Here is a 24177-nt window from a genome sequence, read left to right on the forward strand (position 1 = left end):
CTGCTCGGTCATGGTGCTGGGCCATCTCTTGAGGTGTCAGGGACACCCCGGCTTCCTCCTGTGCCTCCTGTCACCCTCTCAGGGAACCAGAATGTCTCCGGTAGAGACTGTCACCCAGACACAGGGGAGCGGCTCGGTTTTTACACACTTATTTAATCCCCGAGGCCACCCTGCTTTCCTAAGGCTCAGAGAGGTTAAGTAACTTGCCCAAACTCACAGAGCAGATGACAGCGTCCAGATTTGAACACAGATTGGTCCGACTTCCATGGCTCTTTTCCCTGCACCATGAGTTAGTTTCAAATCACCTGCACCCCCAAAACATATAACCACCCTACCGTGGAGAAGGTGAGATTGTGAACACTGGGGATGGGCGCAGAGTGCGGAGCGAATCCCCTCATCCACGGTGGGCAGCTGCCGTCCCCGGGGAAGCGGCAGGCATCCTGCCGGGTGGTGTGGAATCCGAACTGAACTACAGGGGAAATGGCCACACAGACAGACGTGTGCCGGCTCCAGGCTGGGGCCCCAAGGCTCAGGCGGGAGCCTGGCTGTCAGCCCCGACAGTCTCTACAAACGCCCGGCACCCTGATGCCTGTGCCTCTGGCTACAAGGGCGGCAAACAGATTTTGTCTCGTGTCAACTGGGTGGGCACAGAAGGAAGGTCAGGCTCAGGGAGGAGAGATGTAACCCGTTGGCCACATCGCGTAGACGCGTGCGGTGGCACACGGCACGTCTCCTGAGAACATCTTTTCAGCCTGTTCCGCCTCCCGGGATGCTGAAGCCCACCCCTCCCTCACGGCCACAGCACCGGGAGGAGGTGGGAGAGGGCTCCGCCCTCAGGGGTCTAGGTGTGGACAGTGGGTCTAGCGGAGGGTCGCTGCCACGTGGACAGACTGGAAGCCGGCCTGGGGCACCCGGGCAGGACTTCCTCTCTGCTCTGCTGGAGGAGCCCTCGTGGCAAGGGCAGGGCCGGTAGGCCCCTCGGCAAGCCTTGCCAGGCAAGTGGACCGCTGCATGCCTCTGCCTGCTCTCAGGTGTACTTGGGGGACCAAAGCCGTCTCCTGCATCCGTATTTAAGCCAAAGGGGCAAGGAGGCAGGACAGTGGCAGGAGGGGTGGGCAGAGCCCAAGGTGACAGGGAGGCTCTGTGCACAGTGGCCACCACCCTCCTCTCCAGCTCCCTGCTGATCGCCACAAGGTGGAACAGACAGGGCAGGGACTGACCAGTCGCCATGGGCTGGGCTGGACTCCGTCAGCACAGGCATGGTTTCCTGTCCCAAGAACACTGTGAACCTAGAGGCCTTGTTCTCCCCAAACACACATACCCAAGGTGGCTGGGAGGAAGTTCCAGTGCCTGGCCATGAACAAGACCTTGGCAGGTCTTGGAGTAGTCAGAAATCAACAGGAAATCCTGTGACTCTGAGCCTGGAATTCCCCACTGAAAGGACCCAGAAAATGAAGCCAAAACAAGAATTCAAGTGCAGCCCCAGGCTTCCAGATTGTTCCAGACCTCTGGACCCTAACCAAGCGAGTGCACAGCAGGCCCATCTTCGGTTTGCCTCTCCAGAACCCCGGCCTCCCCGCACGGCAGACATTCAGGGACTGCATGTCCACGCTGTCACCACAGCAGCCAGCCCCCAGAAGAGCAGCTGGCCCTTCACTGGTCTGGGTCTAGTTCCCTGGCTGGGTCCCTGGGAGTCTCAGGTCAAGGATTCTGCCGTCTGTCCCCTACACACCTCGCAATAAGCCCTGGCACAGACAGGTGGGGTGCGGGGGTGACCACCTCCCCCCTGCCCCACCGGCTGCCCCAGCCCAGGTCTCGGGCAGGTGCACCCCCGGCGTCACTTCTGTGGCTGCATCCCCACGGCCCCAGCTCCGGACCACAGAGAACACCCCAGCCCACTGGCCAAAGGCGGAGGGATGGGCAGACGTGCCCACGTGCCGGACAGCCGGACCACAGTCCCGCCAGAGAAAACGCCAGCCGTCCCCTGCAGGAGGAGGCCGCTCCGGGCTCCGCCCCGCGAGGTTAAACGCTGACAGCCCTAGCCCCCAGCCGTGCCCCTGGGAGGTGCCAGCTCCTCGGGGCCTCGTTTCCCCATCAGCAAAGAGGTCGCCAGAGGAGCAGGATCCGCCCCGCAGAGCTGAAGCGACGCACCCGCTGCCTGCAGCTCACGTACAGTGCGCGGAGCACAGGGCCGGGCAGGCCAAGCGCTGGATACAGAGCGGTTGTTGCCGGCAGCTCAGGGACCCCCCGCGCCGGCCCAGCAGCGCTCCCTGCGAGGACAAAGGAGGGAGACACGCGTGTCACGTCCTCCTTCACACATTCCGCCCAAGAGCTGGAAGCACAGTCTGCCCAGTTACCCGCAGGGAGACACCGCTGCCCCGCCCCGGCTGGACAGCACACAAACACTGCCGAGGGCACGGCCACCACCTAGAGGCCAAACCCCAGAGCTGGGGGGCGGGGGGGGGCATACCTGTGCTGCCGAGCGGGGCCATGGGGATGCCGTCACAGAAGTGCCCGCTCCCTGAGACAGGCTGGGGCAGCCAGTGGGGCAGGAGGGAGGTGGTCACCCCCACCTACCCTGTACCCTTCTGCAACCCTCCGCGGCACCCCAAAGGCTCTCAATCTTGACAGCCAACGCAAGCCTATTTGTTGCAAGACGTCACTGAGCTCTAGGCTGGGGTGGGCTGGAGGGAGTCCTCTCTGAGCCAGGTCCTTGTGAGGGGAGGGTGCTGGTTCCAGATAAGGAAACTGACGTGCAGAGAGGGTCAGAAACCTGCTGAGGTCACACGGGATTGGACCCGTGCTCTCTCGTCCCCTCAGCTCCTGGTGGCATCACACAGGCATGAACATTCAAGACTGCTTTTTCAACAACCCCAGACCATCCCCCACTCCAGTCTCCCACCCACCAGAGCCTAGAAAGCCAGCGTGAGGGCCCGGGAATAGGCAGGGGCTGGCCACAGGGGCCTTTGCACACTCGAGGGTGAGTCCGTGTCGCTGAGGCCAGGTGATCCCGCACAGCAGTCAGTCACAAGCCAGAAGCTCGAAGAAACATCGAGCTGAGGTTGGCATATGAACGCGTGTGCATGCGTGTGTGCACGGGACTTTCCTGAGGCCTGATCTTCACCATCAGCCCTGCCCTCCTTTCATCTGGGCCGAGTTCTTGTGCTGCATTCATACAGTGAAACCAGCCTCCGGCTTGGCCTCTGGCCCATCAGGGCCCTGGTCGCCCACTCCCGGCTCACTCCACAGATGTCCAGGGTCATCCAGAGGCCAACGGGTGAGGGTTCCCGTTCACCCAGGTAAGTCACTTGGCCTCCCGCGCTCCGGATTCCCCACCGGAGCAGTGGGCTTGTCCAGTGCCCATCCTGGTGTGGCCCCTGGTGAGGGAGGGGCCTGAGACACGGATGCAGGTGCAAGCCCGGCTACAGCAGGTATCCCGCGGGTGGCCCTCTGCAGCCTCTGCTCGCCGCTCCCCACCTGACGGCCTCCCAGACACCTTTGAGGGCTCAACCCTCAGCCCCGCCCCGGAAGGCTGCCCTGGCCACGCGCGCACCGTGAGCACACAGTGGGCCGCACTTTCACCGCGGAGCATCAGCCTCTGGGTTCGCTCTCCTCCCCTCCCAGACCCGCCAGGCCGCCCACCTCTGTGACTGCTGCTCTGTCTCCTCCCTGAATCCCCACCCCCTCCCAAACCCCACCTCCTTCCCACAGCTCCTCCCCCACGCCTCCGGGGGTCCCACCTGCTATTCTGATGCCAAAGACCCCAAGCCCACAGCCCTCACCGCTCTCACTCCCTGCAACTTCAACATGTCCAGGAGCCCCTCCCCCAGCCCCACCCTCACTCCGGGGGCTCCACCATCTAAGTGCCCCCTCAGGCCCTCCCCACCAAGGCTAACTCATCCTCGGAGATGCCCTGAGGTCCATCCCGTACCCACAGGTTCCCCCTGCCAGTACCAAAGGAAGCGCTCCTCATTTGTCTACACTGGCAGTTCTCCCCGGGATAAAGCAGTTCAGGCTTTAGAGTCAGGGCAAACTGGCTTTAAGTCACAGCTTAGCCATTTTTTGGATGGGTGATGGCCAGCGGGTTCCCTGACCACCCAGGGTGCTCATCTAGAAAGCGGCCAGAAAGCGGTCCGAGTCTGAAAGCAGTCGTGGCGGTTACCTCGGGCAGCTTATCTGAGCGCCCCATCCTAGGCGCCCTGCCCAAGAGCGCTGATCCCAGGACGGCAAACCCGGCTGGATTAAGCTGCGCCCTGCCCGCCATGGCCGCCCCGCCAGGCGCTGTCCCCACGCCCGGGGCAGCCGGGCCGCCGCCGCCGTCGGAAGGGCCAGGCGGGCGTCCGAGGAAAGGCCCGCGGCGGCAGCTTTCCGGCCATTGTCCCCCGCGCCCCCGCCCTGCCCCCGGCCACCTACCCGGGCGCGGCGGGCGGCGAGCTCTGCCGGTGCTGGCGCCGCCGGTACAGCCCCGACGCGGCGAGCGCGCCCAGCCGGGCGGCCATGGCGCGGGCCTCCTCCTGCCGGCGCGTCGCGGGCCGCCTGCTCCGACCGGCCGTCGGACCCCAGCCTCGGAGGGCAGGTGCGGCGGCGGGCAGCCACCAACGGCCGGGCTGGGCGGCCGGACGCCCGGCGCGCAGGGGGCGCCTCGGCCCCCACCCCTCTGCACAGGAGCTCACGTTACGCACTGCGATCTCCAAAGGGCAGCAGAGTCAACTCCGAATAGAAAGGATATTGTTCCCGCCGCGGGGGCAGCACAGTGAAAGCTGAGGCTGGCAGGGTTGGGTCCAGGCTGGGGAGGGGACACGCTGGGAAGATCCCAAAGAGCACTGAGGTGAGAGGTCCAGTCCACAGTGGCAGGGCAGGATGCCTGGAGATCGCGGGTTGCCAGGAGCCTCCGAGGAAACCCTGAGCCCCCTGGACATGCTGACGATGGCACAGTCATCTGAGGAGGGCAGTATGGCACTGAGCCGGCTTAGGAATCCGGCAAACAGTCACGAAGCTGATGAGGGATTCCTACACATGCCCACGTGTGCCTTGTTCCCTTCCCCGAGAACCTGCAGCCACCTAGGAGACCCAGACCAGGGCAGCCCGCCCGGTCCCTGGATCTGGCCAGCAAATAACCACCCACCCCAAAAGAGGTCCACACTGTCAAAAGCTAGAGGGCAGGCAGCCCCCCAGCTCACCACGGAAAGCAGAAGCTGCAGGATCTGATGGAAGACCACCAGGAAGGTACCGTTTCCACGCATTTTTACCTAAAGGGACTGGCGGGGTTACTGTGGTCTCAGTGCAAACACCCACGGCCGGCATCTGAACTGTGGCCACTGCTGGCCGGGCGGGCACCACGATCGGCATTAAATAAGGATCCAGAGCACTCACAGAAATCTATAACACAGATTCCATTTCCCTGAAAAACCTTTCTAGTGAGGTCAGGAAGCATGAGCAGTATCTTCCTCTGCCTTCCATCATCATTCCAGGGTGCTGGTCCTCCACCACTGGGGCAGGAGGAAACTGCGGGGATCCATCGAGACTCAGATGCCAGTCCCAGACACCGAGGAACACACGTCATCCAGTAAATCCAAACACGAGGAAGTAAGTACTCATTAACCACCCCGGGGGTCAACCCCCAAACACAGCCAGATGACTACAAGCATTGGGTGCAGTATAGTTTGTCAAAGCAGCTCAATTCCAAAGGTACCAAGCACTGATCAATTCAACAAATATTTTCTTAAAGGTGGCCCCAGGGGCTAAAGGGCAGAGAGAAGCTGAGCCTGGAGCCAACAAGCAGAAGGACCACCTCCCACCTGCTGATGTAGAGAGATGAATGCTTAAGAAAGCTAGTGTAGAGAGTTTTCTTAGAGCAGCTTCAAGTCGATGGCCTAGGGCCTAGGCCCCTCTTACCAGTGGGGGTGGAGGTACCAGTCACACTGGGATCCCCGGCCAGCATTCTGGCTCCAGAGAACACAGTTGCAAAAACACAGTAAGAATGATGTCAGCAAAAATGGCAGAATAAGGACCTCTGAAAGTTTGTCTTTCCATAAAAGCAATGAAAAAACTAGCAAAGAATGTCAGCATCACCTTTTTCAGAACTCTGTAAATTAACCAAAGACTTACAGTAACCCAGAGAGCAAGAAAAACTGCTGAGAAGACATACAGATGACCAACAGGTACATGAAAATATGCTCAACATCACTAATCATCAGGGAAATGCAAGTCAAAACCTCAAGGAGATATCACACCTGTCAGAAAGGCTATTATCGAAAAGACAAGAAATAACAAGTGTACGTGAGGATGTGGAGAAAAAGGAACCCTCTTGCACTGTTGGTGGGAATGTAAATTGATGCAGCCACTATGAAAAACAGTATAGAGGTTCCTCAAAAAATTAAAAATAGAACTACCATATGATCCAGCAATTCCACTTCTGGGTATTTATCTGAAGAAAACAAAAACACTAATTTGAAAAGATATACACACTCTATGTTCATTGCAGCATTATTTACAATAGCCAAAATATGGAAACAACCTAAGTGTCCATCAATAGATGAATGGATAAAGAAGATGTGGTATATATAAATGCAAGGGAATACTATTCAGCCATAAAAAAAGAATGAAATCTTGCCATTTGAGAAAATACGGATGAAACTTGAGGATATTATGCTAAGTGAAATAAGTCAGACAGAGAAAGAAAAATACTGTGTGGTCACATTTATACTTGGAATTTTAAAAACAAAACAAAACAAAAAGCCTAGGTCAGATACAGAGAACAGATTGATGGTTGCCAGAGGTGGGGTGGGGTGGGGGATGGGTGAAATGGGTGAAGGGGGTCAAAGGATACAAACTTCCTTTTATAAGACAAATAAGTCATGGGGATGTAATGTACAGCATGATGACTATAGTTAATAATACTGTATTTCATATTTGAAAGTTGCTAAGAGAATAAATCTTAAAAGTCCTCATCACAAGGAAAAAAAATTTTTTATAACTATGGTGTCTAGTTAACTAGATGTTAACTAGATTTATTGTGGTGATCATTTCACAATATATACAAATATCAGATCATTATGTTGTACAGCTAAAACTAACATAGGGGCTTCCCTGGTGGCGCAGTGGTTGAGAATCTGCCTGCCAATGCAGGGGACACGGGTTCGAGCCCTGGTCTGGGAGGATCCCACATGCCGCGGAGCAACTGGGCCCGTGAGCCACAGTTACTGAGCCTGCGCGTCTGGAGCCTGTGCTCCACAATAAGTGAGGCCGCGATAGTGAGAGCCCCGTGCACCGCGATGAAGAGTGGCCCCCGCTTGCCACAACTGGAGAAAGCCCTCGCACAGAAACGAAGACCCAACACAGCCATAAATAAATAAAAAACTAAAAAAAAAAAAAAAAAACTAACATAATGTTGTATGTCAATTAAACCTCAATAACAATAGATAAATTAAAAATATAACCAACTGGGAGGGGGTTATAAAAGCTGAATCTTGGTAAGAACACCTTTATGGTGTTCTAATTTATCCTAGTCCTTAATCCCCACTTCCTAACTTCATAGCTGCCTAGAAAAGTAACTGGCTGCATTCCCAGTAATGAGGGAGCAGAACAGGGCTGAAACTCTTTCAGAGCTTCATTCCCAAAGGAGAATGACCTGGTCTTCCCTGGAAGATCCCGCTTGAAAGGCTGGTTTTTATGTGACCTCACTCACACTTACCCAGTGCTCAAAGCCTCTCCTGGGGTGAGTTTTTCAAATGTATTACTATCACAACTACCTATGCATTACTATCATAGCTGCCATTGTCACAGGCAAAGGGTAACAGTTGGGCAATTGACTAATCAAAAGCTTAAAAGGAAAAACCAAGCAATGAGGTGTCCTTAGGGGCTTCGAAAAGAACCGACATATTCCTGGGAATCTAGAAGGCCATGTGAATGCCCAGGGCTATGTGCATGCTCAGGAAAGTCCTTAGAAGGTCCTAAGCTCTCACTTCTGACGGACCTTTTGGGCTCTGTACAATCAGGAAGTGAAGACTAAGGCGGAGTTGTAAAATGCCTGGTTGGATGTTGAAACTGTGCCCCAACACACACTCAGAGCCTTCAGTAAAGGCTGGGAGACTTACTGGTTTCAGACATTCAAGAAAATCTCTGTCCAATCATTAGCTGACTACTAAACTAACCAGGCAGAGACTTCAGTGGCCACAAATGACAGAGATACAGACTTTATAGAATCGGTTCAGAAAAATCACTAAACAAACAATAAGCAGCAACAACAAACCCTGGGGAGTAGGGAGAATCTGGTTTCCAGAGCTGCCACATTATTTTATTTGAAAAGTCCTGTTCTCAGCAAAAATTATGATACACACAAAGAAACAACAAAAAAAATGACCTAGACACATAAAAAAAAAGAGCAATCAACAGAAACTGTCCCTGAGGAAGCCCAGATGTTAGACTTACTAGACAGACCTCAAATCAGCTAATATAAATACGTTCAAAGAACTAAAGGAAGCCAGGTCTAAAAAACTAAAGAAAAGTATGAAAATGTCTCACCAAATGGAGAATATCAATAAAGAGAGAGAAATTATAAAATGGGACCAAAAACAAATCCTAGAGTTGAAAAGAAATACTAAAGAGAGTCCTTCAGGATGAAATGAAAGGACACTAGACAATAATTCGAATCCGCATGAAGAAATTAAGAGCAGGGACTTCCCTGGTGGTGCAGTGGCAGTTAGGAATCCGCCTGCCAGCATGGCAGGGACACAAATTCAATCCCTCGTCCGGGAAGATCCCACATGCCTCAGAGCAACTAAGCCTGTCCTCCACAACAACTGAGCCGGTGCTCTAGAGCCTGTGAGCCACAACTACTGAGCCCGTGGGCCACAACTACTGAAGCCCGCATGCCTAGAGCCCATGCTCCGCAACAAGAGAAGCCACTGCAATGAGAAGCCTGAGCACTGCAACAAAGAGTAGCCCCTGCTCACCGCAACTAGAGAAAGCCCGCACGGAGCAACGAAGTCCCAACACAGGAAAAAATAACTAAATAAATAGGAAAAAAAAGAGAAGAAACTGTTAGATTATTTAAAAACAAAACAGAAATTAAGAGCAGTAAAGGTAACCATAAGATAAATATAAAAGACAGTATAAATGTATTTTTTGTTTGTAAACCTTTTTTTCCAATCTGGTTTAAAGATGACTGCGTAATGAAATAATTTAACACAAAAGAAGGCAATGGTGTAGGAATTAAGAAACAAAAAAGACATAAGACAAATAGGAAAAAATAAGAAAGTGGCAGATGTAAACCCCAGTTATCAGTAATTACATTACATATAAATGGATTAAACTTTCCAATTAAAAGTTTTTTGAATTTTTTTAAATGGATATTTTTAAATGTGATCCAATTATATGCTTTCTACAAGAGATTCACTTTAGATTCAAAAACACAAAAAGCTGAAAATAAAAGAATGGAAAAGATAGACCATTCAAACAGCAAACAAAAGAGAACTGGAGTGGCTATACTATCAGACAAAATAGACTTTAAGGCAAAAATTGTTACAAGAGCAAAGAAGGACATTTTATGATGATAAAAGAGTTAATCCATAAAGAAGAAATAACAAGTATAAACATAGGCACCTAACAACAAAGTCCCAAAATACCTGAAGCAAAAACTGACAGAACTGAGAGGAAAAATAGATAATTTAAAAATAATAGCTAGAGACTTCAATACTCCACTGTCAATAATGGATAGACCATTATATAGAAGCCAAGCAAGGATATAGAAGACATAAACAACACTATAAGCCAACTAGGCCTAAAAGACATCTATAGAACACTCCACCCAACAATAGCAGAATATACATTCTTCTTAAGTACACATGGAACATTCTCCAGGACAGACCATATATTAGGACATAAAACAAGCCTCAATAAATTTAAAATGATTGAGATCATAGGAAGCATATTCTCAGACCACAGCAGAATAAAATTAAAATCAATCATAAAAGGAAAGTTAGTGAATTCACAAGTATGTGGAAATTAAATGACACACTCCTAAAGAACCAATGAATCAAAGAAGAAAACACAAGGGAATTTAGGAAATACTTTGGAATGAATGAAATGAAAACACAACAGACCAAAATTTATTGGATGAAGCTCAAGTGGTGCTCAATTTATAACTGTAAATATCTACAGTAAAAAAATCTCAAATCAATAAGCTAACCTCCCACTTTAAGGAACTAGAAACAGATTAGTAAACTAAACTCAAAGTAAGCAAAAGGAGGAAATAATAAAGATTAGAGCAGAAATAAATCAGACAGAAACTAGAAAAAAATAGAGAAAATCTATGAAACCAAAAGTTGGTTCATTGATAAGATCAACAAAACTTAACAAATCTTTATCTAGTCTGACCAAGAAAAAAAGAGAACATTCAAATGACTAAAAATCAGAATGAAACAAGGGACTGAACTTAGAGAAATTTAAAGGATTGTAAGGAAATACTATGAACAATCATATGCCAACAAATTAAATAACCTAGTTGAAATGGACAAATTCCTAGAAAGATATAAATTACCCAAACTGACTCAAGAAGAAACAGAAAATCCAAATAGACCAGTAACAAGTACAGGGAATAGATTAGTAATTTAAAAAAAAAGAAAAAGAAAAAAAAAAACTTCCCACGAAGAGGACCCCAGGACCAGATGGTTTTATTAGCGAATTTTATCAAATGTTTAAGTAGAATTAACACCAGTCCTTCACAAAAAGCTTCCCAAAAATCAACCAAGAGGGAACACCTTAACTCAGTGAGGCCAGTATTGCCCTAATACCAACACCAGACAATGACATCACAAGAAAACTACAGATCGATATCCCTTATGAATACAGATGTCCTCAACAAAACTGAATCTAGAAGCCTATAAAAAGTATTATACAACATTACCAAATGGGATTTATCTCAGGAAGATAAGGTTGTTTTAACATTAAAAAATTGATACATCATATCAATAGAATAAAGGGAAAACACCACATGATCATCTCAGTGAATGCAGAAAACACACTTAACAAAATCCAACACCTTTCATGATTAAAACAAAACAAAACAAAAAAAACTCAAGGATCTAGGAATAGAAGGGAATTTCTTCAAACTGCAAAAAAACCACAGCTAACATCATACTTAATTGTAAGACTGAAAGGTTTCCCTCTAAGGTCAAGAACAAGACAAGATATCCAGCCTCCTCATTTCTTTTCAACATTGCACTGGAGGTTCTAGCAAAGACAACTAGGCAGGAAAAGGAAATGAAAGGCATCCAGATTGGAAAGAAGGAGTAAAACTATCTCTAATTGTGCATCACATTTTCTTATATATAGAAAACCCTAAAGAACTCCCCCCTGACAAACACACACACACAAACCTATTACAGCTACTAAATTAATTCAGCAAGGTTGCAGGATGTAAGAACAATATACAAAAAATCACTAGCAATGAGCCATCTGAATATAAAATTAATAAAACAATTCCATTTTTAATAGCATCAAAAAGAAAAAGTATTGGGCTTCCCTGGTGGCGCAGTGGTTAAGAATCTGCCTGCCAATGCAGGGGACACAGGTTCAAGCCTTGGGCCAGGAAGATCCCACATGCGTGGAGCAACTAAGCCCATGCACCACAGCTACTGAGCCTGTGCTCTAGAGCCCACGAACCACAACTACTGAAGCCCATGCACCTAGAGCCCGTGCTCTGCAACAAGAGAAGCCACCACAATGAGAAGCCCACGCACCGCAACAAAGAGTAGCCCCTGCTTGCCGCAACTAGAGAAAGCCTGTGCACAGCAACGAAGGCCCAATGCAACCAAAAATAAATAAATAAATAAGAAAAAAATACTTAGAAATAAATTTAACCAAAGAAGTGTAAGCCTTATACACTGATAACTATGCAACGTTGTTGAAAGAAATAAAAGAAGACCTAAATAAATGGAAAGACATCCCATGTTCATGGATTAGAAAACCTAACATTGTTAAGATGGCAATACCTTTCCCCCCAAATGACCTATGGATTCAACACAATCCGTATCAAAATTCCAACTGCCTTTTTTACAGAAATGGGCAAGCTAATCCTAAAATTCATATGGAAATAAATGCAAGGGACTCAGAATAGTTGTTCAAAACAACTTGAAAAAGAACAAAGTCAGAGGACTCACATTTCCCAATTTCACAACTTACTACAGAGTTACAGTAATCAAAACAGTATGGTACTGGCATAAGGATAAACACGTACATCAGTGGAATCAGATTGAGAATTCAGAAATAATCCCATACATCCAGGGTCAATTGATTTTTGACAAGCCTGCCAAGATAATTCATTGAGGAAAGAATAGTCTTGTCAACAAATGATGCTAGAACCACTTAATAACCACATGAAAAAGAATGATTTTAAACCTCTACTTCAGGTCATATATACAAACTGACTCATAAAAAATAAAAATAAAAAATAAATAAAAACTGGCTCATAATGGATTGAAAACTGAAATACTAGAGTTAACACTAAAGAACTCCTAGAAAAAAACATAGGTATAAATCTCCATGGATTAAGTAACAGTTTCCTAGATATGAAACCAAAAACTCAAGCAATCAAAAATAAATAGGTAAATAAGACATCATCAAAATTTAAAACTTTTGTGCATTGAAGGACACTATCAGGAAAGTTAAAAGACAATCCTCAGCAGAAAGTATTTGCAAATCATATATCTGACGAGTGTCTAATATCCAGAATACAAAAAGAACTCTTACAACCCAACAATAAAAAGAATCCAATTTTTAAATGGGTACAGAATTTGAGTAGACGTTTCTCCAAAGAAGATATACAAGTGGCCAATAAGCACCTGAAAAGGTGTCCAACATCACAAGTCACTAGGGAAATAAAAGTCAAAACTATAATGTGATACCACTTTACACCTACTAATGCAGATAATGATGTATTAATTAGGACGTGGAGAACTGGAACCCTCACACATTCCTGGTGGGAATGTAAAAATTGTGCTGTTACTTGGAAAACAGCTTGGCAATTCCTCAAAAAGTTTAACATAGAGTTACTATGTGACTCAGCAATTCCACTCCTAGGTATATGCTCCAGAAAGTAGAAAATATATATAGGGATGTTCACAGCAGCATTATTCATAAGAGCCAAAAGTGGAAACAATTCAAATGTCCACCACAGATGAACATATAGACAAAATGTGGTATATCCATATAAGGGAATATTTGGCTAAAAAAAGGAACAAAGTACTGATTCATATGACAACATAAATGAACCTTGAAAACATGATGCTAAATGAAAGAAGCCAGGCAAAAAAAAAAAAAAAAAGGTGACATAATGTATGGTTCCATCTATATGAAACGTCCAGAACAGGCAAATCTGTAGAGACGGAAAGCAGACTAGGAATTGCCAAGGGCTGGGGGAGGGGGGAAATTGGCTGCAAATGGGTTTCTTTTGGGAGTGATGAAAATGTTCTAGAATTAGTAGTGATGGTTGCATAACCTGGTGAATGTACTAAAAGCCACTGACCTGTACACTCTGAAACAGTGAATTTCATGGCATGGGATTCCTATCTCAAATGTTTAAGCAGCACACACGTAGTGATGAATGCAACTATGTCACTTACTAGGGCAGAGACAAGGGCCAGGGCAGCCGCCAGCAAGGCATGAGATGGCACCGCCTCTCTGGCTGAGTGGTTAGTGCCACCCCCAGGGGAGCCAGCGACACCACCACAAACAGCCTCTCCGCCAGAGCCAACCTCACTGGGGGGCTGAAGACGACTCGCCCAGATCCTTTGGCATGCCTGAGATGATGAACGGTGTATTCCAACCTTCTTGCCTCACAGGAAATTCGAGTAAATAGACATCATCAGAAATTCAGAAGATCTGAATAAACAGCACAAGGAGGACAGTTCAGGTACCTCCCTCTGCCCCGCTCCCCACCTAGAAATGAAGCCCCCAGGAAGGTTTAAGTGAGAATCTGCGCGTGGTAGGTGGGAGCAGGGAGCAGCTGTGTCGCTGCAGAGGCGGGCCAGCCGCTGCGCAGGGAGCGCCTGGTCCCTCTCCCCAGCCGTGTGCCCGGGTCATCCTGTGCCAGCTCACACTGCACACTGCTCAGTTTTCAGGAATTTCGTGAACGGGTTCACATCACATGGGTAGCCTGAAGTGAGCCCAGGTAGAGGTGTTGTTATAGTACGGAACTGGGCACACGCTACAGGTCAGGCCAGCCGGAGAGGGGAGTCTACACTAGAAGCAGAGGAAAAGGGAGGGGGTGAGGGGCCATGGGCGGGGCCCAGCCTGGGGCTCAGGCCTCCGCTGCACATCCCGTGTCACCCGCTTCCCACTTTGCTTAAACCCTTGACTCCATCACAGCCCCATGTGCTGTCCTGAGGGCTCTGGCTGCCACCCTAGCCGCACCCCGGCAGGTTGCTCTGCTGAGAGGTCACTGGCCATATTCCTGAGGAGGGGTGGGGAACAGCTGGGAGCACCATCGGGGTCGGGGGAGGCTGGTAGGTGTGAGGACAGAGCTCTAGCAGCCCCACTCTGCACCGTACCGAGCGTGGGACCCGGCTGGGATCTGGCAGCCTCTGCGGATGCCGGTCATGTGGTGGGTGGGACCTGGTGGGTAGGCCAAGCCACTGAGTCACACTGCTGCGAGCACCAGGTCCCAGGCTCCCTCTGGAAGAGAGCTGCTGCCAGGCCAGGTCCCTGGAGAGGGGACGTAACCCACCCGGGCTTGAAAACCGGTGATGCCAAAGGCCCCTTCAGCTGGGACAAAGATGCGGTGTTTTCAAGGTCCAGAGTCCCCAGGGCTGCAGCTGGGGCTGAGCCTCTTCCCACAGCACAGCTGCTCCCTAAGCAACCACGCCCACGTTCCAGGCCTCATTCAGTCTTCCGTCCGAGCTCAGCCCTCTCCTGGCTGCAGGCGCTCATGTCCAGTCTCAGGGTTTCCCCCTAGACTCACCACAGCTCTTCGAATGCTTCATGGCCCAAACTAGCTCTGTGTCCACTCCCACACCTGCCACCACAAACTGGGCATCCTCTTCCTGGATCCGCCCGGGGTCCAGACTCCACCCCCCAGGTCCCCTGAGTCTGTCTAGTCTTCTCGAGTCCCGTGGCTCCCAAGGAGAGGCTCTCTCGTTGCTTGCCTCCTGGCCAGTCTCCTTTCCCACCTCTTCCTCAGCAGCCCCAGAGGAGTATTTCCAAAGTGCTTGGTCATGCACATCACTCCAGGTCACTTCAGTGGTTCCCCACTGCCCTCCCTCTGGTCTCATCTGCTCCAGTCCCATGGAGGGCTGGGACTTTACGCCGTTGGCAGGGAGAGCCCCAGAAGGTGCATGAGGTGTACAAGGACAGGGTCATTTCCAAAGGTCAGCCTGGTCTGGGCAGCAAGGGATGATGTGGGAAGAACCAGCATCCAGGTGTGAGAACTGCCCTGGCATCTCGTGGGGGCAGTGGACGTGCGGAGGCCATGGTGGCATGAAAATGAAACTTCACAGCTTCTGGGACAGGAAAAACCTCGCCCACCCCAAAGATTGGGTAGAATGTCCATTGCTCTGCCAGCCTGGCCCCTATGCCTGTGTGGGGAGGGGAGGCTAGCCAGCCCTGGCATGACGGACGCCGCATGTGGTAGGCAAACTTCAAAGGAGGGTGGAGACCCCTCACAGCTTGTGAAAAACAAATGAGCAGGAGAATGAATACACCACAAGAAAAGAAGAAAGCCACCAAAATGTTCCTGAGGGCATTTCTGAGGAGTGGAACTGCCGGTGTTTTCTTTCTTTCTTCTAATGTTTCTGTTACCTTTTTTGTTTCTGGGTTTTTCCTAACTCTCTAAGATGAGCAGCTGTACTTTCACAAGGAAAAACCCGACTCAGTGTTTTCCAAGGCTACTCTGGTCCGTGTCACTTGACGACCCGCATCTTTCAGGCTCAGGGAGCCCGCTGGAGCCAGGCAGCAGCTGGGGCAGGCTGGCCTCTGCTCCGCCCCCCCTCCACCGCCTGCCTTCCCAGCTTCTCCTGCCGGGCTGCGTCTGGCTGACCCGACGGCCCCCCTCTTCCTGGAAGACCCCCGGGACTCAGGGTTGAGAGGACTCCTGCTGAGGGAACAGAGGTGCGTCTGGGTTTCTGCCTCAACGCCCACCCAGGGCATCTGGGCAGAAGCTGCTACAGAAGCTGGCACCCTGCGGCTCTGCCCTACGATCTCTTCTGCGCCTGGAGAACCACCTGCCGCGCGTCCCACCCCCACCCCACCACCCATCCATCTGTCGCTGCTCCTGATTCTGTCCCTGTTCTCTCCCCCTTCTTTCCCTCGGAAGCTCTGAGGGTGCGGAGCGAGGCAGCCGGCAGGGGCGCCCTGCGAGGGACCGGAGGACACGAGCGCACCAGGAGGGGTGAGCACTGGGGGCTGGCTTTGTCCACAGACTTGGGTCGGGACAGGAGGTCTGCGAAGTGGGCAGCAAATCGCATATGAAGCACAGGACTCCCCAGGTGACAGGACCCGTGCTGGTTCCTGGGGCTGCCCTAAGACTCAGGGCCACAGCCATAATAGCGATCAATGTGCCCCTGCAGGCTGGGTGACCGCCCTGCACATCACCTAGTTTGGGTCCACCACCCTGTCCCGAGTGGCCGCTCCCCATTCCTGGGCACTGCCTCTCCAAGCCCCTTTCCCCAGCAAAGCCACGGGGTCCCCTCCACCCTTCCGCCCAAGTCAAGGGGTGGTGAAGAAGAGCATCCTCCTCCCAGGGATTGGCTGGAAGGGGGCGCCCGGACCTCAGAGACCAGCCCCTCCCACCCAGCCGTGAGTCATGCACTTGTACCCAGCCACGTTCCAGAAAGGGCCGCAGAGGCCAACACCGGCCAGAAACTGGTGGACATGTGACTGGCCTGGTGAGTCACTCGGGCTCTGTGGCCTCAGTCACCCCATCTGTGAAATGGCCACAAGGGGTATGAGAGCAGAACCTGGGCCAGGCCTGGGGGAGTTTCCTGCTCCCAGCCCATCCCCGTGCAGCCTATGTTTGGGGGCAGTTCTGGCCAGGCCCCCAGTCAGACCTTTTACCATTTTTACCATTCCTGCCTTACAGAAGAGGGAACAGAGGCTCCAGAGGTGAGGCCTCACAGATCACACAGGGAAGCTGGAAGAAGCCGACAGCCTGGGTTTTGACGCCTTGCCCTTTAGTTGGCTGTGACCTTGAGCAAGTCCCCGGCCCCTCTGAGCCCCGAGCCCTGGTCCTCCGGAGGGGGCGGGGCTAATGGCCCCGTCGTGCGGGTCAGGCCCTTCACCTGCCGCTGCCCGGGGCCGGCGGGAGGGCGGGACGCGCCGGGCAGGGGCCGCTGACCTGACCGGCGCTGCCGCCCGGGAGCGGCCGAGGTGGAGGGGCCGCGCGAGGCCGGCGTGCGGGAAGGGCTCCGGGCGGGCGGGGGTCCTGTCGCGCAGCCCCCCTCCCTGGCCAGCGGCGCCCTCCGCCCGGGGGCAGTTACCTTCCCGTCATGGTGGCCGAGCGCGCCGAACCGGGGCCGCCTCGGGACCCCCAGAGCCGCCGCCGCCGCCGCCGCCCGCCGAGCGCCCGCCCGCAGGTCCGCGCGGAGCGAGGAGACGCCCAAAAAAGGCCGGGAGCCGCTCCGCCCGCCGCGCAGCCCAGCCCAGCCCAGCCCAGCCCAGCCCAGCCCGCCGAGCGGGAGGTGGGGGCCGCGGCCGGAGAGCCGGGGGGGGGGGGGGGAGGCGCCCCGCCCACGGGGTGTGGGCGGGGGCGGGCGAGGCGCTGGGAGCCCAACGCTGGAGCGCGGGGAGGGGGCGCCGCGCCACCCGCGCCGCCTTGTCTCGGGGGACACGCGAGCTCGGCCTGCGGCGGGCGCGGGTCACGTCCTCCCCGCCGGCTTCGCCCGCCACCTCCCGGATTCCGGGCATAGCTTTCCTTTAAAAGGGAGGGAAGTTATAACAAACGCGAACGAGCCCCCTCGCCCCGCCGGGGCGCCCCACCCGGCGCTCCCCCTCCGCTGTCCCGGGCCGCCCCGGAACGCGAACACACGCAGGGGGTGGGAGGACGGGGGAGAGAGCGGCGGTGCTGAGACCACCTCCCTCCCCGCTGGCCCCCCAGCCCGGAGTCCCCGCTGCGGCCCGGGCAGGAAGGGGTCACCTTCGCGCTCTAATTCCGCAGACAGGTGTTTCTGGGCACCGGCTCCCTCCCGGGGCGCTGCGGACTCCCAGTGCGCGCAGCCCCGCCTCCAGGGAGGTCAAGGTCGAGGGGCGCCCCTCGGAGTCAGGAGCCTGGCTCTGCATACTTGGATGCCAGGCCAGGAGATTACCTCGTGCCCTCCCCAGGAGATTACCACTCCATCCAAGTCTGTGAGCAGCCCCCTAAGCCAGCAGAAGGTCCTCTGTGAAGACAAACCGAACGCCGAAGTTGGGGAGGAGGGCCAGGTACTACTCCTCCTTCCCGTGATGAAGCGCTCGCTCTTGGTAAGCTAGAGGAGAGCCACTAAAGTGACCTGGTGACATAAAACCATTTAGGGAATCTATTCTGAGAAAAGTGTTAAACAAACAAACAAAACAAAAGCCTCACTCTACCCGAAGGCAGATATTTCTAGCGGGGCAGTGGAGTGCAGCTCATAATTGGAGACGGCCCACATGACACCGTCGGGGGGCGGGGGGGGGGGGGGCAGGCAGAACTGAGCAGCCTGGTCTATTAACCCGACTGAACGTCGCGCATTACTTCTTGGCAACAGACAAAGACTCTCTAGAAATGGCCATGCAAAGTAGCAACCTATGAATAAACAGGGAATTCAGAAAGATGAATTGATACTACCGTGCAGCCTTATAGCTGCAGAATAAGCTTGCAAAAGGCACCTATTCCTAAGTAGCTGATATCTTGAAGCTAGTGTGGTTTGCAGTTGTTCTTTTTGCGAACATGTCTTAGCAGATTCTGATTAACTGTAATTTGCTGGTTGATTAAGTGTAAAATGTGGATGATTTCTTGGGTCGTCTGCCTGTTGAGAGAGAAATGCTTTCCGTAATTGTGAACACAGAGAAGCACGTGTGCTGGGGGCCGTGCACCAGAAATGGACTGGATGCTTAAGCGAGTACTGGGGTCCTGTGGGAACCAAAGGGGATGAAAAGTAGACGGCAAAACACCAAAGGGACCTGCTCCCTACCTGTAGGGGATCCCATGCCTGCCCTCCAGCCTTCCAGCCTCCCTTTGTACTGTTGCTGAGCAGGAGACTATCTGCCTGTGGCCAAACCAGAGCCCTCTGCTGCTCACCCATCATCCAGAGTGCCTCTTCCCTGTGCCGGGGGCAAACTCAGCAAGAGCTGGGTGGCGACTGTGGCATCGTTCAGCCCCACTGGAGATGTGGAGCCTCCAGGAGTCATGGGCCAGCCTCCTACGGTGCAGCTACAGGTCAGATTTGCAAGAAAGAGCGTGCAGTCTCCTGGCAGTGGTTATTCAGATGTTCACTCACTCATCACCCCTTCATTCAAGACTATTCATGGTGTATGAGCACCGGGGGTACAGCTGTGAACAAGAGGACCTGGGCCAAGCTCTCACTGAGTTTAGCTGGGGCGGGGGACAGGCTGTAAACAAGTAAACATGCTTTTAGACAGGGACAAATGCTGCAAAGAAAAGGCAGTGTACGGAGCTGCTTTAGAGTGGAGGGGCGAGTGGAGGTGACGCTTGAATGAGGAAAAGAGTTGGCGGAAAAAACAGCAAGTTCAGGGGCCCTGAGGTCAGAAAGAAGGTGGTCTGGAGAGCGGGAGGGCGGGGCATGGGCAATAAGGGAGAGGGTGGGGCCAGAGCACAGGGGCAGAGTCTAAGAAAGGACAGACACAACACTGACACCAACGTGGATGAATCTCCAGACATGACTCTGAGTGAAAGAAGCCTTATGCAAAAGAGCGCCTGCTCCATTTATATCAAGCTCTACAGCAGAGAAACTGGCCGGTGGTGGAAAAAATTCAGGATGGTGGCTGCCTCAGGGTGTGCGTGGGGGGCAAGGATTGGCTGGAAAGGGGCATGAAGAAACTTTTGGGGGTGATGATAATGTTCTATATCTTAATAGGGGCTTGGGTCACACAAGTGTATGCATTTGTCAAAAATCATGGAATGTACAGTTAAGATTTGTGCATTTAATCTTGAGAAAGAAAAATGGAGCTGGAGGAATCAGGCTCCTGGACTTCAGACTATACTACAAAGCTACAGTAATGAAGACAGTATGGCACTGGCACAAAAACAGAAATATAGAGCAATGGAACAGGATAGAAAGCCCAGAGATAAACCCACGCACAGATGGTCACCTTATCTTTGATAAAGGAGACAAGAATATACAATGGAGAAAAGACAGCCTCTTCAATAAGTGGTGCTGGGAAAACTGGACAGCTACATGTAAAAGAATGAAATTAGAACACTCCCTGACACCATACACAAAAATAAACTCAAAATGGATTAAAGACCTAAATGTAAGGCCAGACACTATCAAACTCTTAGAGGAAAACATAGGCAGAACACTCTATGATGTAAATCACAGCAAGATCCTTTTTGACCCACCTCCTAGAGAAATAGAAATAAAAACAAAAATAAACAAATGGGACCTAATGAAACTTAAAAGCTTTTGCACAGCAAAGGAAACCATAAACACACGGTTGCACACCCCAGGGAAGGTGGCGGGGGAGTGGGCACTGTGAACCTGGAGCTCAGAGAGGTCCCATCTCTGCAAAGATGTGGAAGGTTTGGTGCAGGTGGAGTTTCAACCCTGGGGCTCATGAGGTCACTGACGGTGTCTGTGCTGAGCCAGGAGCCCTCCAAGGGTGAGAGGTCAGGGGACCAGGGAGTGAGGAGGAGAGGGGTGAGGTGTCACAGAAGCCCGGAGGGCATGACTGCTCCCATGCGCAAGCTGCTCCGGTTGCAGGACAGGGAGGGACCTGGATTTGGTGGCAAGAGCAGGCCATGCGTGTGCGGGGACCTGAGTCCAGCTGGACGGGTGCGGGGGGACCCTGCAATGCCCCACTCCTAGGAGCACTCCTCACTGTGGTCATGCAGACGGTGCTCCCTGCGGTGGGGCATGCAGCGCCCTAGGGGGAGAATGGAGGTGACAGGGAATATTATAACTGCTTGGAGAAATCCTGCTCTAGGGGAGCAGAGACGTGGGAGGGAGGGAGGAGGAAAGGGTGCAGTTCGGAGGCGGGGGTTTGACAGGGAGGGAGCCCCTGATGACACTCAGAAGTGAGGCTTGAATCACCCACTTAATGTGATGATTCAGAGCAGGACAGATGAGGCTTTGAGACATCACAGGGCAAGGCTGGGCCACAAAGCAAGCAGGGGGGCGACACGGGGCTGTCCTAGAAGGGACCCGGAGGCGTGGGGTCCCCCCGGGCGCAGGCTCCACACCCTCTGGGCCTCGGGGCGTCTGTAAGCACCCCCTTCCCAGGGCGTTTCCCTGGCTGCCCCGCCCATCCACCCTCTCACTCCCCACTCCAGCCCAGCACCGCACCTGAGCTAGCCCTGTGCCCAGGGGTCCCATGGTGGGGGGCTGGGGGTCATGGGGGCCAAAGGAGGGGTTGGGCCTCCCTCAGCCAGCATGGCCTAATCAGTAGGATGAGGACAGTGGGAACTGGGGGTCTCCAGGTGCCTCGAGCGGCCTTCTCTCTAGAGCCAGGGCCCTTCCCCCATGTGGCAATGGGACGGAGAAGGAGGTCTCAGGGTGGTCGCAGGGTCTCTCCTGCCATGGCAGGAGCAGAGGGGCCTTCCCAGCAGACAGGACGGGTGTCACGCCTGGTTAACAGCAGCCCATGTGATGTGAGGGCCCCAGGGGTCTCTCCCCCTGCGTCTGGTCTGGGCATTTCCCTCTCAGGGTGTTGGGGGTGATCAAGCACTGGTCCTCGTAGGGCAGGAATACATTACTCAAACCAGCCAGCTCCTTCGAGTCTAAAGTTTGTTCCAGAAGTGGCCTGCGAGAATCCCTGGGGAGGGCCAGGGAAGCACCTGGACTGTTCCAGCCGGAGCCTCTCCCCCGCCCAGGCTTCCCAGGCTGAGAAGTGAATAGCGGGCAGCACACCCACAGACACCAGAACATTTGTCGTTTTGACAAATACATTTTTCTATTTTAAAATGTGAGCATGCCCTCAGAACACACCGTCTGACCAGCACAAAATGTCCTTACTTCTTCTCGGACCACACAGCGCGCAGTGAAATAAGCTGGTGGAATCGTAACCCACTAATTCTTGTAACACTTGTAGAACAAACAAAGAGACCCAGAGACCTTCTTCAGGGTAAGGAGGACCCAGGACGCTTCTTCAGAGTCTGGTTCACTCAGGGGTGCTGCTAAGCCAAGGAGCTTCGCCACTCGTGGCTCGGCTTCCTCTCCAAAGATGGCCTGCCTTGAACTTTGAAGAGGAAAACGCATCTCAGTCTTACCTTGGCTCTGGGGCAGACTTGACTCAACTCCCGAGTTTGGAACAAGAGTGGCCAGAGAACAGCCCCCGCAGCAGGCATTCAGCAACGCCACGTTTTTGCACCTCAAACATCATGGCCTCCGTCACCCAACAAGAAACCACCTGTGCACAGTGACCACAGAGTTGTTCACCTGCAGGGTCCCCAGCCTCTCCCTGCTTCTAAAAGCACCTTTCTTCCATGCGCCGAGGTCCGTTTCACTTTCCCTTTCCCACGAGGACGACCAACCGCCAACCTCCCCATCGGAGCATCTCCATCCCGTGTCCGGAATAAAGATCGGCTGTGCCCACGGCCACCCGCAGCCTGTCCATCCTTGGCCTGCCCAGCAGGAGGCCCAGCATCCGGCCAAGGTCAGCTGGGCATTCCCCCCATGGTCCCTTTCCCCATCAGCGACCTTAGCGAGACCGCTTAGAAGGCATAAAGGGAATGGCAGGGAGAACCAGGAACAGGGCCCCACGCACATCTCAAGAGCAAAAGGCGCCACTCGCTGGGCACCACGCAGCGTCTCTACCTCAGAGGGCTGAGTCGCCACTCCGCCTCCTCCTGCCGCCTCCTGCCCTGGGCACCGCCAGCCACTTCTCTGGGGAAGAGCAGCCGCCTGGCCCTCCTGGCGTGGCCACGTGGAGAAGGCCCGGGCAGCCCCTGGGAGTGTCCGGTCACCGCGGGGTCCCCAGGCATTTCAGCCCCGTCTCTCCCTGGACAGAAGGCTGGGCTGCAGCTGGTGGTGGGGCAGGAGGCGCTTCTGGGATCCGGAGAAGATGGAGGAAGCCGAGGAAGGAAGGGCCCGCCTCCCTGGGGAGGCGCCTGCTGGGCGGGCCATTGAAAGTCTATTCCCTGCCGCCGGGAGCCAGGGCTGCAGAACAAATGGAGCGACAGCTGCCCTCTGAATTCAGAGGGGCCAGCAGAGGTGCAGCCGTCCCGTCCCGGGTGGCCTTCGTTTGGCAGCTGCTAAACTGAGCGTTCACTAAACTGGGTTCATGAGCCCCTGGGAAGCCTGATGCTTAGAACAGGTACACAGGCCAAAGCCACCCCCCGACAAGGGCACAAGAAGAGAGAACCTGCAACCACATGGAATAACCCAAGAACGCTTACTAAGACACCTCCCTGCCAGTTACTGTTTCCCCATGAAGGAAATTCTCAGGATTATTTGTGTCAAATCAATTATAATCTTCTGCTATAACAATTTCATTGTATTGCGAAATGCCCAGAAGTACAAAGAAGAAAAATTACCTTGAGTTGCACCATCCAAGATGGGTACTGACGACCCCTTTGTTCCAGTCTCATTTGGGCAGAGTTATTTGGTGATCTTTTTGCAGAGTTATTCTGTGCTCCTTCTGGGTTTGCAATTGCATGCTCTGTTTCTTCATGGCAGATGTCCACACTGATTGGCACTTAGCAGGGCAGCCCCAGTCGTCCCGCTCTGGGCATCAGTCACACTGTGTAGTACGTAAATGCTGCTCTGGGATCTCCTGGGACTTGTGCTGCTTGCTAGGGGTGGGCCGGCATTCGTGTGCACAACTTTTATGAGGATGACTGGTTTTCGTTTTTCAATCAAACGTTACACCCCTCGAGGTTGGAACTGTTGAACTTTTACACAACACAGCACCCAAGAGGGCCAGCTAGATCTAGAGCAGGCACTCAGCCATTTGCTGGAACCAGTGATGTTATACTGTATTGACATGTTGTTTAAAATGACTTGCCTTCATGCTATAAATATACTAGACACCAGAATGTAAACAGGGCTC

General features: G+C 52.7%; 1 protein-coding gene across 4 annotated transcripts in view; it reads right to left on the reverse strand.

Annotated features, from left to right (window-relative positions):
- Nucleotides 1–23095, reverse strand: part of LIMS2 (LIM zinc finger domain containing 2) — a 41239-nt gene extending 18144 nt beyond the window's left edge. Inside the window, exon 1 of one of the 4 annotated variants that reach the window (XM_082396644.1) lies at nucleotides 22944–23095. Coding sequence is in view for 3 of the 4 variants with exons in the window: in XM_082396645.1 (XP_082252771.1) it covers nucleotides 4414–4499 (86 nt within the window). In the remaining variant the exon portion in view is untranslated. Of the gene's footprint in view, nucleotides 1–4413; nucleotides 4556–17471; nucleotides 17632–22943 lie in introns of those variants that run through there. The other 3 variants (XM_082396646.1, XM_082396647.1, XM_082396645.1) reach the window with 3 other exon arrangements.
- Nucleotides 23096–24177: the final 1082 nt, after the last annotated feature.

The sequence above is a fragment of the Balaenoptera borealis genome (assembly GCF_965194805.1).
Source record: "Balaenoptera borealis genome assembly, chromosome: 6".
NCBI lineage: Eukaryota > Metazoa > Chordata > Mammalia > Artiodactyla > Balaenopteridae > Balaenoptera > Balaenoptera borealis.